Genomic DNA, 18,612 nt, shown 5'->3' on the forward strand with positions numbered 1-18,612 from the left:
CTACACTCCACCCACCCATCACAGTTTTACATAGCTAACCCCAGCCTTCCAAGGGCAGAGTTTTCAGTGCAATCTGGAAGCAGCAGGTTACCTTGCGGCTGCTTTGCACAACTTTTGCTGTGAGGGATACTGCTACAGGCAGAATCCAAGCCACTCTTTTATCAGTACAGGGCTCCTCCAGGCATTCCTGCTTTCTGCTCCTTATTTTGGGGTGATTCTGGAACAGAACAGTGAAAACATAATAACTGCTAGGACTAGGAAGGAGGGAAGGGTAAGAAAAAGATTTCCCCCCCTCCCCGCAGTTGCAGCTGTGTTGTTACCTGAGGCTTTCAGAGGCAAGAGGCAGGGTGGTGAAGCCTGGTGAGAAACCTGTCAATTAGAGCATGTTTCATTCCTGCCACTGACCACACCATGTAGTCCAGCCAGCCAGGCCGCTGCCGCTCATGCTGCAGTGTTATTCCCAGGGGGAAGGTTTGCTTGCCAGAGAGAGGGCCAGGGAGGACACACATTTTCAACTCAGCCTGATGGAGATGCAGAAAGGAAGAAGTGTAGGAGTGTGAGGGGGTCAGTGCCAGTTTCCTCCACCTTCCCCTTGTGTTGGTGGGCGGGGAAGAGGGACAATGCTGACTTCTCTGTTTCTGGGGGTCTGCTCCCCTGGGAGAGCTGGGGTTTAGCAGCTGTTAAAGTTCCTTTCCAAATCTGGCTCTTTCGTGCCCTCTCTGTGAAGCCTTTGCTCTCCCCTCACACCCTCAGGTGAGTGTTGCTCCCTCCGGGCAGAGGTGGGCAAGGGGAAGATGAGGCTGGGGAGAGCCAAGGCTCAGTCAATTTAATGACACATCTCCTTCCTCTTGGCTCCTCAGTGACTGGAAAAACCCTCTGTTCCCTGGCTAACATGGGCAGAGCACCTGCAGCTCCCTTCCCTGCTTCCACATGTGTTAAATTTTAGGGGCGGAGAAGCCTTTTCCCCTCGCCTTGATATTTTCTCTTTTAATCCAGATGACAGCCCTGCTTGGACTGACATTGCCTGTCTGTTGCAATAAATGTGCTTAGCACTTAGCAAGCACTTCTCGAGTGCTTGATCAGCATTCCACCACAGAGCCCATGCACGGGCACTGAACGCAACTGGCAGTGCTCCCCCCTCTGCTCCTCCGGTCCACGTGATTGCTGTGCATTCCTGTGACTCAATTTATCTTATTGTCTCTTCTGGAAGGTGGCTGAGGTGATCGTTCCTTTTGCACTGAGACCTGGCAAAACTCATTTCACATGAGAGTTCCCAGGTATCTACTCACACGCTCCTCCTTGAAAAGAGGGCCAGTCTCAGAAGCCATTGAACTCAAATTGGTATTTCACATCTGTGGCAGAGACAAGAGCCCAAAGCGTTCCACCCCTGCACTACTTGCTTTAAAGACAAGTTGGGAAAACTACCCAGCAATGACCGTGGCAGGGGGTGGGGGGAATGTCGTCCACAACCTTCGCTATGTGCAGATGCTTTGCCCCATGCAGCCTCGCCCCGTGACAGTGGTGAGTTCCTGGGAGACTGCTGCATTCCAGCCATTTCTAGTCTCACTCAGCCTTCCACTGACCCGTCAATTCACTGTCTCTCTATCCCATCGGATCTAAGCAAGAGTCTAGTTTGCAGTTTGCCAGCTTACACCCTCTTTCTCGCTCTCTCTTTCCAGATCACCAGAAACTGGAACGTGAGGCCCGAATCTGCCGACTTTTAAAACATCCAAATATTGGTAAGTACCCCTGTGAGGGTGTGGCTAGTGCTTGCTAGACTATTCCTGGGAATGGATGGTGAATGCTCACTGCTAACCTGCTCAATTCTGGCCTTATTTGCCAGTGAAGCCTCATGAGTTATTCCTTCCTTCTGCAGTCCCTGCATGCAGAGCCATCCCAGTCCCTGCTGTGATGCTGAAGATAGAACCCTGAACCTCCTGGCTTAGGTGCGCACACATGGTGCTACATGCTGTGCACAGAACTGTCCCAGATTCGGCTCTGTAGCCTTTTTGTTTGGCATTCTGCACCTGGAGCGGGTGGCTGTATTCACCCCACTTCCGCCTCTTGGCGCTTCCTCTGTACACCCCTGAAAAGGCTGCATTCAGTGAGATCCCCAAGTCTGAAGTACAGTGGGCTAAGCTGTCAGCTCTCTCACCACAGCGGTCACTAGCTCTAGAAACAAAAGAGCTGATGCTTTGTTTCCGTTCCTGAAAGTGTTTTGTCTTCTGCTGAGTGTGGCTCTCACACGGTTGGTTTCCATGGTTATCCTGCATGCAGGTTTATTTTCTTTCTCCCAGCGAAATGAGGAGACGGAGAGAGAATTGCCCGCTTTGAAGGCTTTAGTGACGGGCTAAAAATAAGTGATGGAGTCGCGGGGACAGCTTTGACTTGAATTACAAGGAGGGGGAAAAAATAACTCAACTTCTAACAAAAAACCACGTTATTTACTAAACTGCAGAAACAGGAGCGGGATTGTTTTGCCTTCTAAAGCTCCATGGAAGTTTGCCCGTCAGTCCCGCTCCAGTGAAATTTGCCATTGTTTGCTAGAAACTGCCTTGAGCAAAAACTTTGAACCCTACTCATTGCTTTTATTAATGTATTTTATTGTGATCTAAAGAGATGTTGGAGCCTACCTCGGAACTAATCTGAGGTGGTTGTGCGTCTCTGGGGCAGAATGCGGAGTAACACCTTCGAGCAGGTGGCAGGCTCTAATATCACTCCTGTAGAGCCATAGTGCCGTGAGCAGTGGTGAGCTGGAGCCAGTTCCCACCGGTTCGCAAGAACCAGTTGTTAAATTTAAAGCCCGTGTAGAACCGGCTGTTAAAGGGCCGGGCAGGTGGGCAAACAACTCCGGTCCGCGGCAGGGCCGCCCAGAGGGGGGGCAAGTGGGGCAATTTGCCCCGGGCCCCGCAGGGGCCCCCACTAGAATGTCGGAGGCTGCCCCCCGCTTCTGCCTTCCCCCATCCCCCGGTGCCTCAGCGCGCCGCGTCCAGGAGCAGCCCTGGACAGAGCTAAAGCGGCGTGGCTCCAGCGGGGCCTGAGCTCCTCCCGCTCAGAGCCGCATGGTAAGGGGGCAGGGCTCCGAGCGGCGAGAGCTCAGGTCCCGCTGGAGCCATGCCCCTGCAGCGCTGTCCAGGGCCGCTCCTGGACGCGGCGCGCTGAGGCTCCAAGAGAGGGGGGAGGCGGGCGTAAGCGGCATGGTAAGGGGGCCGGGGGGGGGTGTGTGGATAAGGGGCAGGGAGTCGGGAGACAGGGAGGGGGCAGAGGTTCTGGGGGGGGCGGTCAGGGGACGGGGAACGGGGGGGGGTTCGGGTAGGCATGAGTTCCAGGGGTCTGTCGGGGTGGTGGTGGATGGGGTTGGGGGAGTCGGGACAGGGAGCGGGGCAAGTTGGGGAGGGGGTGGGGAAGGATCCTGTGGGGCAGTAAGGGTGAGGGGGTCTCGGGAGGGGGTGGTTAGGGGACAAGGAGCGGGGGGGGGGGATTGATGGGTTGCTTGCGGCCCTTGTGGATTCTGAGGGGGGGCAGTCGGGGGCAGGACATGGGTGGGGGTCGGATGGGGGGGACACAGGCTGTTTTGGGAGGCACAGCCTTCCCTACCCAGCCCCCGATACAATTTTGCAACCCCGATGTGCAGGGCCAGCTTTAGGAAGTGCGGGGCCCAATTCGAAAAGTTTCGACGGGGCCCCGGCAGGGATTACTAAAAAAAACCATGTAATAAAACACGTGGAGCCTGTACTCACTGGGCGGCGCTCCGAGTCTTCGGTGGCACTTCGGCGGCGGGTCCTTCACTCGCTCTGGGTCTTCGGCGGCACTGAAGGACCTGCTGCCGAAGACCCAGAGCAAGTGAAGGACCCGCTGCCGAAGACCTGGTAGGGAACTGGTTGTTAAGATTTTGGCAGCTCATCACTGGCCGTGAGCCATAGGGAAGGCTTACCTTTGTCACAGCTGCCCTAGGGGACAACATGGGTTTTCTTACACACAAGTATCCACGGTGGTGGTGTCGTACCCCCCCCCATTCCCCCCAAATATTTATAAAAAGTGAATTGGAGCCATGGTGCCAGGTTTGACAGCGCCAACGACTAACCCCAATAGCCTCAGAACAGGGTCTGCCTGGGAAGCAGCTGCACAAGTCTCCCCCAGGCTGCTGCACCAGGGCGCTTCCATCCTGACCTGGATGGAGCAGCTCTGGCCGTAGTTCAGTCTGCATGACCCAGCCAGTCCGTGGCCTCTTCGCTGAGACTGCTAACAGAGACGACAGAATGGCCCTTGCTGGGACATGGAGATTTATGTCTTAATTTAGATTTATACGATCACTTAAAAAGTGCTTGTCCAAAGCTCTGGGTGCCCATGGCATTTTCTGAGAATACAGAAATAAAAGGCAGCAGGTTTCCCAAAAGGCAGGAGGAGGGGGAAGGCCCCCATCACTAGGTGCAGCTTCTTTCCTTCACGGCACATGTCCCCACTCCCTCCCTAAAGGCCAAGGAAAGGAGGTGGCCCTTGCAGCGTGTTCTGAAGGCCCACAGGTATAGGCTGTTTCAGACTGAGGGAGGTGGTGAGTGAATTCCATTATTCAGGGTCCCTCATCCAAAATGCACTGCCAGCAGGTTTCAGACAGAGGCTGCTCCAACTCTGCTGACTGTGGCTCTGGCAGTATGGCATGGGCAATAGGTGAGAGAGAGAGAGGGTGCCTCAAATAGACAGAAAACGGAGGCATCCAAAATGTGATACATGTCACTAGTGACAAGTTTGAACAAGCTTTGTTTAGAGCTGCATCACAGGTAAACCCTGAGCTTCCATACTGTCAGGGCAAACCCATCAGGAAACGAATGGAGCAGAAGCTCAGCAACAAAGAGCCAGGTTAGTGGTACCAAACTCAGCAGGGCCATCTTAGTACAAAAGCAGCCGAGTCAGGGCACCCACTCACACAGTTAATACTTACAGCATGCTGTGACGTTGTGCAGTCTACATGGTTTTATAAAAACATGATAATAAGTGAATATAATGTAACTGGGATAGTTTTATAAAAAAATTGATAATAAGTGACTATAATGCAAATGGGATATGCTTTGTGCAAAAGGTCTCTTGTAAGGTATCATTACAAAGCTCATAATCTACTGAGTGTGATCATCCTATTTGTAGAAATGTACCACTCTTGTATCTAAAACTAGAAATATAAAATGTAACTCTGAGGGCCTATTGTAATTATGTAAAGTGTGGGCCATTAATGATGGTTTGGAATCTTGATGACTCCCATTGTCTGCAGATGGCTGTTTACCTGTGAGTCTCCCTGTATATGTGTGTGCTGGCAAGTGAGTAATGAAGTCTTGCAGTGACATGTGATCATGTCACCTGAACTGGAATCCATCTTTAACCTGGTGCTTTTCCAGTGAGGGGAGGGGGAAACCCAGAGAGACAAAGGGTTCCCGCCTTATGCAAAAGATATATAAAGGGGTGGAAGAGAACAGAGAGGGAGAGGAGCCATCATGGAGAATCCCCTAGATAACACCTAAGCTGGAACAAAAGCTGTACCAGGGGAAAGAATTGTGCCCAGGCCTGGAAGGTGTCCAGTCTGAGAAAAACTTACTGAAGCATCTCTGAGGGTGAGATTATCTGTATTTAGTTTGATTAGGCATAGATTTGCGCATTTTATTTTATTTTGCTTGTGACTTACTTTGTTCTGTCTGTTACTACTTTGAACCACTTAAATCCTACTGTCTGTATTTAATAAAATCACTTTTTATTTAGTAATTTACTCAGAGTATGTATTAATACCTGGGGGAGCAAACAGCTGTGCATATCTCTCTATCAGTGTTATAGAGGGCGAACAATTTATGAGTTTGCCTTGCATAAGCTTTATGCAGGGTAAAACGGATTTATCTGGGTTTAGACCCCATTGGGAGTTGGGCATCTGAGTGCTAAAGACAAGCACACTCCTGTGAGCTGGTTTTCGGGTAAACTTGCAGCTTTGGGACAAGTGATTCAGACCCTGAGTCTTTGTTAGAGCAGACTGGAGTGTCTGGCTCAGCAAGACAGGGTGCTGGAATCCTGAGCTGGCAGGGAAAACAGAAGCAGGGGTAGTCTTTGCACATTGGGTGGCAGCTCCCAAGGGGGTTTCTGTGATCCAACCCGTCACAGTTAATACTTACAGCATGCATGGGACCGTATGTGCCTGAGCCCAGCCGTGCATGTCTCTAGAATGCCACCAGCCTGAGGAAATATCTTGGGGAGTTCAGGAGGACTTTCACCGGGAGGCTTTAAAACGTGATCCTTGATCCTGTCTTCCCATCCCACTTTTTTTAAGTGATTAGCCTCTGTGAATAAGCTGGTCTGTGGCTCTCTTGCATAGTAATGTAATAAGCTGCAGTGACTCATTTTGGTAGTCACTAATGTCCAAACTTTTGGTGACCCACAGTATTTTTGCACTGAGAATCATGTAGGAGAAATGGCCATCAAGGTTGTCTCAATATCTTTCTCCTGGTGTGAATTTTTCTTCTTTTCCTCTCTCCTTCTTTAAATTAAACTACATCTCTTCTAGGGTGACCAGACAGCAAATGTGAAAAATTGGGACAAGGGTTGGGGGGTAATAAGAGCCTATATAAGAAAAAGACCCAAAAATCGGGACTGTCCCTATAAAATCGGGACATCTGGTCACCCTAATCTCTTCTCTTGTCAGGCTTTCAGCAGATTATAAGGCTGCACTCAAGGACAGAAACACTCTACAAGTGAAACTGGCTTCATATGGAAACTGACCAGGATCACAAAAACCTAGTTAGTTTCTCTCTGCAGTTGGATCCATGTGTGAGGGACTTCAGCTGGTATTGGGTGTGTCCCAGTCTTGTAATCAATTACCTGGTATAGTGAGCTTCGCCACGCATGTGGGAAGACGCTTATGGCCAGTGGCCAACAGTCTTTCGGCAGAGGATTTCTTGTCCTAGAAAGAACTTTTTTTTTTTTTTTAATTTTTAAAGGCACCTAGCAGTTATAGAATTAATTTGAAGACTCCAAATAACTAGGGACAGGGTACGTTCAGTACACTACCAGCTTTAAATCCATGACATTTGGACCTGCCTGGGCCTAAAGGTTTCTGTTTGTTGCACTGCCCCAATATGCACTATGCTGGTGACATTGCACCACCACCAAACAGTTCTGCAGATTGAAGCCTGCATATAAGGAAGTGGGTTAAGTCATAGTCTTTTTGTTTGGAAACACCCTTCTGACAAGTACTGTGATACTGCCGTGAGCTGAAGCAGGCTATTACAGAGTGAAGGTTTTAAAGTTGGATGTATGTTTGCTGTCCCTCTTCTCCTGGTTATTTGGAGCATGCAACACATCGTTGTTGGCTTTGCAAGTGATCTGTTGGGTCTGAAAAGACCAGCTCTGGTGTGGTAACTCCAGAGTGCAAAACGATGACCACAGCATATGTCAATTGTTTTCCAAAAATGGCTAAAATAAAGGTTATTTTGGGTATAAAACAATTGTAGGGCGTGCAGATGGTGTGTCTATTTCTACTATATTTCTCTTGCTCTTACTCTTTGTGCTGTGGCCACCCATCATTTCTCTGAAAACGCCACCACCAAATCTCAGCACTCATTATGGACTACTGCTATGTAACTGGCAGTTTTCTTGCTGTGTCCGGGGCTACACACTGCGGCCGAGGTAACCTCAGCAGTATACTGCTTTGAGGGGCTGAGTTTTCGGTCCAGTTATTCTGCAGTCCAGAGACATTGTCAGCCTCTAGAGGGAAGAGACTGATGTTGAAGCAACTTCTAGAAAGTCTTGCTTTCCAAAGGCAAATTGCTCTAATGCAGTGTATCGAGCACTGTCAACTGGCTGCCATCCAAATGTGTCTGGCTTTTTGTTACCATCCATTTCATACCTAGCTGTTTTCAGTGAGAAAGGAGTGATGTCCTCTGGGATTTCCTTCCCCAGCCCTTCAGTTTCCGATGGGTGTGGCCTTGCTGGGGCAGGGAGACTCTTTGAAGTCTATCCACACTGCTTTATGCATCAGAGGGGCTAAATGCTTTGTCTGTAGTATTGTGGAGTTCCTTTGCAAACTCAGATTCCCACTTCACCCGCATAACCCATTGCTCTGTGCTGGCCAGGAGTGGCAGTTAAGTGCAGTCAAATGGGATGGGGCTTAATTGGTGACCAATCCACCTTCATCCTTTGTTTCAAAGGGAAAGCAAATCTGACTGACTCATAATGAGGGCAAGGAAATACACAGGAGAGGGCCTGGTCCAGTGAAAACTCCCACGGAGATCAGTGAGAGCCTTGCCTCCGTAGGGGATGTTGGATTTCTTCTTTCGCTGTCTGAGCTGCCATTCAGACAGATCTCGAAAGCTTTGCAGAGCTGTGTCTGCATCAAAGGCTCGCAAAGCCCTTTCACTTCTTTGAAAACCAGAGACAAGTTTTTTAACATAATGGGAGGGACAACCAGATACTATCTCCTGCTGTGAGTTGCAGAACCAAGCCTCCCTCTCTGGAGTTCTAGCCAGTCTCTTCAGGAGGGATATTTAGGCTCTCCTCCCTTCTCATCACTGAATATTGTGAGACTGCCTAAATAAAATGTACCTTTTTAAAAACAAACAAACAAACAAAAACCCTGCTTGTTTTAACATGTAGCTCAGCTGTCAAACCAGATGTGACGTTAGTCCAGGTGTGTTCATTCTAAGGCTACAACTACACTAGCACTTTTATCGGCAAAACTTTTGTCGGTCAGAGGTGTGGGAAACCCCCCCCCCCCCCAACCAACTTAAGTTTCACCGACAAAAGCGCCGGTGTGAACAGCGCTGTGTCGGCAGGAGACCCTCTCCTGCCAACATAGCTGCCGCCGCTCATTGGAGTGCTTTAATTTTGCTGACGGGAGAGCTCTCTCCCATCGGCATAGAGCGGCTACCCAGGAGACCTTACAGTGGTGCAGCTGCAGTACGGTCTGTAGTGTAGACATAGCCTAACAAACCCCGCTAATTCAGACACTGTCTATACTCTGTTCTGGGGAGAAGGGATTTCAGCCATTTTCTACCCTTGCTAACCGCAGTGCAGCTCTCTGAGGTCAGAATGTCCTAGTGCAGGGGTCGGCAACCTTTCAGAAGTGGTGTGCCGAGTCTTCATTTATTCACTCTAATTTAAGGTTTCGCGTGCCAGTAATACATTTTAACATTTTTAGAAGGTCTTTTTCTATAAGTCTATAATATATAACTAAACTATTGTATGTAAAGTAAATAAAGTTTTTAAAATGTTTAAGAAGCTTTAATTAAAATTAAATTAAAATGCAGAGCCCCCCGGGCCGGTGGCCAGGACCCGGGCAGTGTGAGTGCCACTGAAAATCAGCTCGCGTGCCACCTTTGGCACGCATGCCATAGGTTGCCTACCCCTGCCCTAGTGTATGAGATGTAGTGTTGGGGTCCTGAGTGCAGACAAGGCTACAGGTGATCACCAGAATCTTTGTGTTGCTCAGGGCAGGTTTCAACTGCCTGATGCTAAATGTGGCCTTGCCTGCACTAGGACTCCTTAAAGCTACAATGGTGGGAAATTTTTTGAAAGCGCTACCCCAGAAATCAAGGGCTCCTAGAATCTGATGTATCCACCCCTTGACTATTTATAGACTTCTATCATGTCCTCCCCTCCTTTGACAGTGCTTAGTCAAACTACACAAATGTAGCTTTTAAAATCTTTGCTACTAAGTGAGCCCTGATCACTTTTGTTGTTTTCTGCCTTCTTCTGTTCTGTCGTGCTCTCTTTGCTAATTGTGGCCTCCAGAACTGATTGCCTAAGGAGCTGGTGGTAATACAAATAATAATTCTGGTGTGGCCCCGCCAAATGGGCTCCCTGTTGCATGACATGGGCTCTTTACCTTTATACACTTCAGTACTGTCCCAGGCTTACTTTACTCTGCTCTTCCAAACTCCTTCAAATTGCTGTCCTAGGTTCCTTTCAGAACTAGTGCTGTCTAGGTTTCTCCCTCCCTTCAAATATCTGTGCTCCTGATTATTTTTCCAAGTGTAACTTTTGCATCTTGTTGCTGTCTCCCTATGTTCTTCTCCGTCTTGGGCACTTCTATTTTTAAGATTTGGGGAAAGATCTAGAGAAATCAGTTGTGGATAAACTTAATTTTCTCTGATCTTGTTCAGTTTGATATTCCTTTATCACCTGGTGTACCACTTTAGAAGTCCATTCCCCAGGGAATCATATGTTGGTGGCTGTGTAAATAATACTTGTAGTTTCTGCGTGCTGAGATTATGGTGATCAAATGCGAGGATTGCTGAAGGGACCAGGAAGTAAATTTTTCTTGTGTATACATCATTGCACAGTTAGCTGGGAATGTTGTAGGGTAGTTTCACCTGCTTATGAAAGGTTAGGCACTGACCACCTCTGGAGGCAGGAGACCAGACTTGAAGGCCTAATGGTTTGACTCGGAACTTCAGGCCTTCTTATCTTGAGAAGCACATTCCTTGTTAACCAGATCCTCATTGATTATGTGCTCTGGAATGTTTTCCCACCACCTTTTTTTACAAAATAACTCCAACTGCCCCCGTTTTAGCAAGAAGAAACTCTGGACAGTGTTTGCCATAAGCAGCAAGTTCAGATGTTGTGGACTGCAGAGGTCTAGGCTGCCTTAGAAATTGGGTTAGAGAAGATGATATGTGTGCAGAGAATAGTTAAAATGCTGGCTGTGGGTACTTTCCAGCAGCTCAGCCAAATTCACCCCTAGCAGAGCTCAGTTGACTTCTTTGGTGCGACACCATGGAAGAATTTGGCCCTCTGTGTTTAAATGCGTCTCTGCCATGTGACTGCTTCTGCCTGGGGGAGGTGGGGGTGCTGGACGTGTTCCTTGTTCCCGTGTGAACCTGTTGGTGGGGGGGAGGAGGGACGGCCTGTGTTAAGTCCTTGTAGCAGGAGACGCAGTTCACTGCTTTCCCAGCTCCCAGTTTGAATGGCTCTGCCTTGGAACGGGCTCAGGCTGTTGAGTGGGTTGCTATGGTTCCTGGGAGTGCTTGTAGGGTGACAACAGCGATGTCTCCCCTTCTTCATTTTTCCCTCCTCCTCCCCCCACCCCTCCCCCCGAAAATGCCAAACACCACTTCAGCTTTTCCCTCCCTTAAGTTTGTGCCAGCTGAGCTGCAGGTTTCCCTTTCTCCAGTTGCACAGGGATGCTGATGCTTATCTGTGTGCACTGCAGTGGGGGTGGGGGGGGGTGCTGAGAATTGGCCAATCCATCCCTTCGTGTTCCTGACTTGGATTCTCTCCTTCTCACTTTCTTTCTTTCTCTGATTTTTCTCCTCTTCCCTTCATCCCTTTCCCCGCCAGTCTTGTTCTTTCATCTTGGGAACTATATTTCCCCATTACCACCTCATCTTGGGGGCTGCACAGTGACTCTCTTAGTCCCTGCTGGTTGATGTGTCTGCTGCACAACTCCAGCTTTGTGCTAGTTCATAGAATCATAGAAGATTAGGGTTGGAAGAGACCTCAGGAGGTCATCTAGTTCAACCCCCTGGTCAAAGCAGGACCAACACCAACTAAATCATCCCAGCCAGGGCTTTGTTAAGCCGGGCTTTAAAAACTTCTAAGGATGTAGATTCCACCACCTCCCTAGGTAACCCATTCCAGTGATTCACCATCCTCCTAGTGAAATAGTTTTTCCTAATATCCAACCTAGACCTCCCACACTGCAACTTGAGATCATTGCTCCTTGTTCTGTCATCTGCCATCACTGAGAACAGCCGAGCTCCATCCTCTTTGGAATCCCCCTTCAGGTAGTTGAAGGCTGCTATCAAATCCCCCCTCTCTTCTCTTCTGCAGACTAAACAAGCCCAGTTCCCTCAGCCTCTCCTCATAAGTCATGTGCCCCAGCCCCCTAATCATTTTCGTTGCCCTCTGCTGGACTCTCTCCAATTTGTCCACATCCTTTCTGTAGTGGGGGGCCCAAAACTGGATGCAATATTCCAGATGTGGCCTCACCAGTGTCGAATAGAGGGGAATAATCACTTCCCTCGATCTGCTGGCAATGCTCCTACTAATGCAGCCCAGTATGCCGTTAGCCTTCTTGGCAACAAGGGCATGCTGTTGACTCATATCCAGCTTCTCGTCCATTGTAATCCCCAGGTCCTTTTCTGCAGAACTGCCGCTTAGCCATTCGGTCCCCAACCTGTAGCAGTTAATGGGATTCTTCCGTCCTGAGTGCAGGACTCTGCACTTGTCCTTGTTGAACCTCATCAGATTTTTTTTTTTTTTTTTTTTTGGCCCAATCCTCCAATTTGTCTAGGTCACTTTGGACCCTATCCCTACCCTCCAGCATATCTACCTCTCCCCCCAGCTTAGTGTCATCCATGAACTTGCAGAGGCTGCAATCCATCCCATCATCCAGATCATTAATGAAGATGTTGAACAAAACTGGGCCCAGGACAGACCCCTGGGGCACTCTGCTTGATACCGGCTGCCAATTAGACATGGAGCTGTTGATCACTACCCGTTGAGCCTGATGATCTAGCCAGCTTTCTATCCACCTTATAGTCCATTCATCCAATCCATACTATTTTAACTTGCTGGCAAGAATACTGTGGGAGACCATATCAAAAGCTTTGCTAAAGTCAAGGTATATCACATCCACCGCTTTCCCCATATCCACAGAGCCAGTTATCACATCATAGAAGGCAATCAGGTTGGTCAGGCATGACTTGTCCTTGGTGAATCCATGTTGACTGTTCCTGATCACCTTCCTCTCCTTCAAGAGCTTCAAAATGGATTCCTTGAGGACCTGCTCCATGATTTTTCCGGGGACTGAAGTGAGGCTGTAGTTCCCCGGATTCTTCTTCTTCCCTTTTTTAAAAATGGGCTCTACATTAGCCTTTTTCCAATTGTCCAGTACCTCACCCGATCACCACGAGTGACTCTGCAATCACATCAGCCAACTCCCTCAGCACCCTCGGATGCATTGCATCCGTCCCCATGGACTTGTGTGTGTCCAGCTTTTCTAAATACATACACTCACGCTCTCGCATGTTCTCTGAAAATTGCAAGGTACTGTGCTTAGCTGGTACATGGATAATTGGGAACTGTTGCTAATTCTCATGGAAAAGAATGAGTGCAGTTTAACCAGAACGTTTGCTACTGTCCCAGCTAATGTAGACTCATTTGGCTGGTTCCCTGGGATTAAGCAGGGTTTAGGTGGGAGATGTTGGGCTCTAGTCTGTCAAGACAGAAGTTGCGAAATAAAGACTAAAAGAGGAAATAAAGGCTAACTAAAACTGAAATGTCATGAATATAACTTCTATTCAATGAAGTACGTTTCTCTTGTTACTTTTAAATGTGTCTGTGAAAGGGAACAGATACTTAACAGGGAGGAAATTGCGGTGCAGCGGGGTGTCCTAGAAAACCGGATTCTATTCTTTGTAGAACGTTCTCTTGCCAGAGTCCCTTCGTGGCAGGGATAGCATTCTCTTGCCCTCACTTTCCAGGGCTGGAGTTGTTACACATTTCTCTGGCCATAAGAATTACAAGAAGTACATGGTGGAATCTTCCTTGTAGTTTTTCATACTAGCCTAGCTCATCTCATTTTGCTCTTTCAGTGGAGATCCTTTGGCTGCATCTGCAGAGGCTTGGTCCTGTCTGAGGGGAACTGTGGGTTGAGATGGGAATGCATTGCTGTTCTCTGGGGCTTTAAAAATTCAGTCAGTGTGAAATGTTTGGGGCTTGGGGAGTGTGCAACCAACTGTCACGTATACAGCATCCTGTAACCTCTCTGTCAGAGCCAGGAGGGGCGGAGGGGAGATGCCATCATCCTAGGGGACTGCTTAGCAGCAGCAGGAGCTAACCATCCTGCTCCTGTTAGTTACCGCTCTAACGAAGCCGGTCATTAGCTGCTGGAACAGATGACTTCCAGAGGATTATTTGTATTACACACTTTAATGATTTTTAATAGCAAATTTTTAATTAAAAGGAAAGTCTTTTTGGAAGCAGCCTGAGCAGCTGCAGCTGAATTCTGCGTGTTTAATATAATTAGGGAAACAGCTGGAGTGGGAGCTAAGCTGCCTCAGCAGCCCCAGGTTCACCATGGACAGGTGTGTTGCATGTTGGGAGTTGTGCTGGGAGTGTCGATATACCAACAGTTATTGAGGTGGTGGGACAGTTTCTCAGGCTGTTAGGATGGTAAGCAGGTGGGGAGATGAGGCGTGGGTGGTAGCCATCTGTGTCAGTTCACTTGTTAGTTGTGTAGTTGCAGATGATAGTGCTCAGTTTGCCGTCTGTCAAGCCATGTGTATTTGTAGCTTCAGCATCCTCTGGCTAATGTGAGAGCGTTGCTTTGGGTGAGGGAGTGGGGCAGGTTTTCACAACTCATTTTATTTCACCTCTTCTCCCGGTTTGCTGGCTGCTTGCCTGCAGTGTCTGTCTTTTGCCACTGAGCTCAGTAAAGTCACCACTCCAGTACATCTCCCCCGCTAGTCATGGGGGAGGGAGAAATCCAAGACATTGCTTACTCCTTGAGGGAGGCAAATGCTGCCTAATGCTTGGCTGGAATCTGCCCAGAGGTGAGGCTGCTGCCAATTCGAATGAGCAGCTGATATTTATACAGCACTTTTCATTCCAAAAGATCCCAGAGCACTTTTGAGATCGTACCGCTATGACTGCTTGAACGAGTTGCTGTGCTGCAATTACCATGACATGGGACAGGAATCTCCATTACAGTATCTTGGCTCTGCTGTGGGTACTGTGGTAAAGGCATCTATGGTTCAGCAGCCTGAATGGTTGTAATCACTACCCAGTCTTGGTTAACGCAATTAAGGATGACTGGCGGTGCCTCGTAACCATTGAATGCACTTAAAAGCCAGGAAATAGAGAGCTACAGTGTAGCCCTACCTTGCCCTACAACCTTAACTCTGCCCCCTGGAGCTTTCAACAGTCCCTAGGGGATAGCCTGTGTAGTCCTATAATAAGCAGACATGAGGAATTGCTACGGATGTGTTTCATTTCCGGTAGCGTGTGGCGTCCTACGGAATTGTGTTCTCTCTCATCTGCATGCGCTCCAGTCGCCCTTTGCTGTGTTAGGGTTGGCTATGGCCCGGATTGGTTGCAGCAGGCTGGGAGAGCTCATGCTGTGCTCTGAGAAGTGCATCAGGACCCTTCATCGCAGTGCTGAGTCATGTGGGTTGTGCTAACAGGAGCCCAACGGCGTATTGCTGTGGGGCTTTGTAGCTGTTGGGTCGTGTGCATGACGGTGAACTATAAGGCAGGGGCAAGTGTAGGTTCCAGAGGGAATCCTTAGGGACAGGGTCACATCTGGCGGTGGCTTGTGCAGGCTGAGTGAAGTGATTGAGTGTAGGCCAGGCATAGCCAGCTGGTGCCTGCTCAGCCCACCCTAAACGCAGCTGGTGCCTTTAGTGAGGACACAGTCTGGCAGATACACCTACTGTACCTGCGTGCTGCGTCCCAGCACTGAGATGGTTTGTGTTTAAAAGGGCTGCATAGCTAGAATTGTCAGCTTCCAGTTTCACAGAAACTACAGGCTGGGGAGGTGTGAAATGATTAGGCGTGAGAATCTTTGGTTTGTGCTGATCGGATGAATTATTGTAGAAAGGAGAAATTTGGTTTTGGTGTTTTGTGATTGATGTAAATTGTGGTCTTGAGTGAGCGGTGTCCTGACCCTGTCAGAGGGTATGTCTACACTACCCGCCGGATCAGCGGGCAGCGATTAATCCAGCGGGGGTCGATTTATCGCAATAAATTGATCCCCGAGCGCTCTCCCGTCGACTCCTGTACTCCACCGCCGCGAGAGCGACAGCAGTCGACTCACCGTGGTGAAGACACCACGGTAAATTGATCTAAGTATGTCGACTTCAGCTGTTATTCACGTAGGTGAAGTTGCATAACTTAGACACACACACACACACACACACACACACACACACACACACACACACACACACACACACACACACACACACACACCAGTGTAGACCGGGCCTTAGTCAGTGTCGACCTTACACCAGTCCTTAAAATAGGGCTCCCAACAGTAGTTGTGTGTCTGTATGCTCGACCACCCCTCTGATTGTGCAAACATTTGAGATGGCAGCTACTTGCTTTTCTTTGATCGTACTTGCTCCCAGTGTTCAGGAAAGGGGTGAGGAGCCTGTGGCATGATCACATTACCCTAATAATGTTGCATACTGGTCATTCACCTTCTCTCTCCAAGATCCATCTTTTCCCTGAATAACTTTTTAAAAATATTGCTTCTCTGAAGGGGCAATGGGCACCAGATGCTATCTGAGCTCAATTCTGAGCAGATGATATCAGTTTGGGTGGAACAAAGCTATAGTTTGAACTCCAGGAATGTGTTAAAAATGGGAGAAACATCAGGTTGTCCTGGCCTTTTTTTTTTTTAGGGAAGGTTGTATTGCAGAAACCATTTGCTGAAATGACCCAAATTGCCACGAGACAGAGCAATTGAAGACAGAGTAAGCATGTAGATTTTAGAGCATGTTGAAAAACCGGTAAGCTAGTCCCAGCCTTAACTATAGCAGTGCCTGGCAGCAGTTTAACAGCATAGCACAAGGTTACACTATAGACAGGACCAGAAGTGAAGAATAGTGTATACAGTTGAAATTGCAGAGGTGGTTTCAGGTAGCAGGTTGTAATTATCTGAGCATCTAGATGTCCCTTGGAGGGCTCTCCTCCATGTAGTGACCTGTCCAGGCCCTGCCTAGGTTGCTGGATCTGACTGATCACAGCACCAGGTGATATGGCTGCAGACAGCAATGTAACCAGGCATTTAAGTTATCCTGACAATTTGGTTGTGGGTTGTATGTGCATCACTAACCTATGGTATTTTGATTGCTGAGGGTACCCTTGGACTTGTGTGCTCTACAAACTCAGTCAAGTCCAGGGACCTGGTTACAATGCTGGTACAATTTATATTGTAGCTAAGACTTCTAACGGTATTCTGTAACCAGTGAGTGAGGTCCTTTACCATGTTATGTAGCCAGGTTAATGCCTCAGTGGCTCGTTCCTGTTTTCTTTTCCACCCCACCCCCGTTGGTTCAGTGGTAGGCTCATTCACTTGCTTCACCTCCTCTTGTCACTGCCACTCAGGTGTCTCTGCAGCTGTACCTCTGACCTCCTCGCTGGGGGCATGTCTAGCCTGGAGCTGGAGGTGTGATTTCCAGCTCGAGTAGACAGGCACGCGCTAGCTCTGATTGAGTGAGCATGTGGAAAATCGAAGTATAGCTGTGATGGCGCAAGCAGCAGGATGGACCAGCCGCCCTGAGTACTATCCCATCTGAAACCCTAGGTATGTACTTGGGCGGGTGGCTGCCCTGCCTCACTGCTGACACTGCCACGTCTGCGTTTGTTTTTAGCATGCTGGCTTGATCCAAGCTACACAGGTATGTCTGCCTGAGCTCCAGTGTAAACATACCCTGAGGTGCAATCATGGGACGGCCTGTGAGCACGCAGCCTTGGCAGGGTGGTGGTTCTCTACAGCTGCAAGATGCAGGCAATCATATGCTTCCCCCATCCGCCTCCCCTCCCTTGTTTTGAAAAGAGCCTTTGGCTAAAACAGCCCTGTTGGGACGGGAACATGGTTTGAATTATCTCTTTGTGGCTACTGTATCTGCCAATAAAAGTAATTTTCCCTCTCTGTTAGTGTGATGTGAGGAGCGAGAATGGACTCCTCAGGGAAGTGCTAGGCATTCACATGACTAGTCTGCAGGACTCCAGTATTTCCTGGGTGCCCTGGTTCCTTGTTAATGCAACTCAAAGCTCCGTTTGCAGAGCATGCACTTGGATAGCTTGCTGCGCTCGATGTAGGAGACCAGGAGCTGCAGGTTTGCGGTAGTCTCAAAGGGAGCGATGGAAGCTTCATTGCTTGAATAATTAAAGCACCATTGAATGCTGTGTAGGGAACAATCCTGCATTGCAGGGGGATAGCCTGGATGCACTAATCCATCTTTTCCATCTCTCTTGTCTATGATATCATGTCTGGAATTTTTTCTTGGCTCCGCCTGCCCCCAGCAGCTATACATGCATTTCTCCCTCCATCTGCTCTGCAGTGCTGTCACACCCCATGTCAGGAGTTAGGGAAAGGTCCTGGGGTTTCTGCGCAGTTGTCCCAAGATGGTATGTCAGGCCTCCCCAGTGTGTGGGGGAGGAGAGCACTAGGCAAGGGTGGTGGGGCTAGCAGCCTTTACAGGACACGTGGACCTTGTTAGGAACAAGAAAAACCTCCACTCTCCCTGCAACTTCTGTGCATCTGCCCCTTGCCCAGGGAAGTCTGAAGCTGAGAAACTGCTCTGCTTTGGTCCCTCTTGGACATGTTTGGAGCTGGTCAGAGCCAGGACCCCATCTGCTGGTATGCAACATCTGCTCTCTAGCAGGCCATGGATGTGGAGGAGAGGGCTATAGCTGGCTGGAAGGAGGGGGAGTTGGTCATCTGGAGATTGCAAGATGCATGGAAAGTCATGGTGAACTAAGCAGAGGGGATTCAGAGACCCTTTTAACCAGCTAAGTAACCAACTCCCCCCCCCCCCCCCCCCCCCCGCTCTACCTGGAGGGCAGGGAAGACATTTGCCGGTTACGTGCTGAATGGTGGCGGGAAGGGGAGATAATGTCGTTAACTGATAG

The 18,612-nt window shown here is 49.0% G+C and overlaps 1 protein-coding gene across 1 annotated transcript in view; it reads left to right on the plus strand.

Moving 5' to 3' along the window:
* The window catches only part of CAMK2G (calcium/calmodulin dependent protein kinase II gamma), a 165,515-nt gene that overhangs the window by 68,816 nt on the left and 78,087 nt on the right, over positions 1–18,612 (plus strand). The window contains exon 3 of the mRNA XM_065407709.1: positions 1,680–1,739. Coding sequence (XP_065263781.1) covers positions 1,680–1,739 — 60 coding nt within the window. The remainder of the gene's footprint in view (positions 1–1,679; positions 1,740–18,612) is intronic.

Source organism: Emys orbicularis, chromosome 7, assembly GCF_028017835.1.
Source record: "Emys orbicularis isolate rEmyOrb1 chromosome 7, rEmyOrb1.hap1, whole genome shotgun sequence".
NCBI classification, from domain to species: domain Eukaryota; kingdom Metazoa; phylum Chordata; order Testudines; family Emydidae; genus Emys; species Emys orbicularis.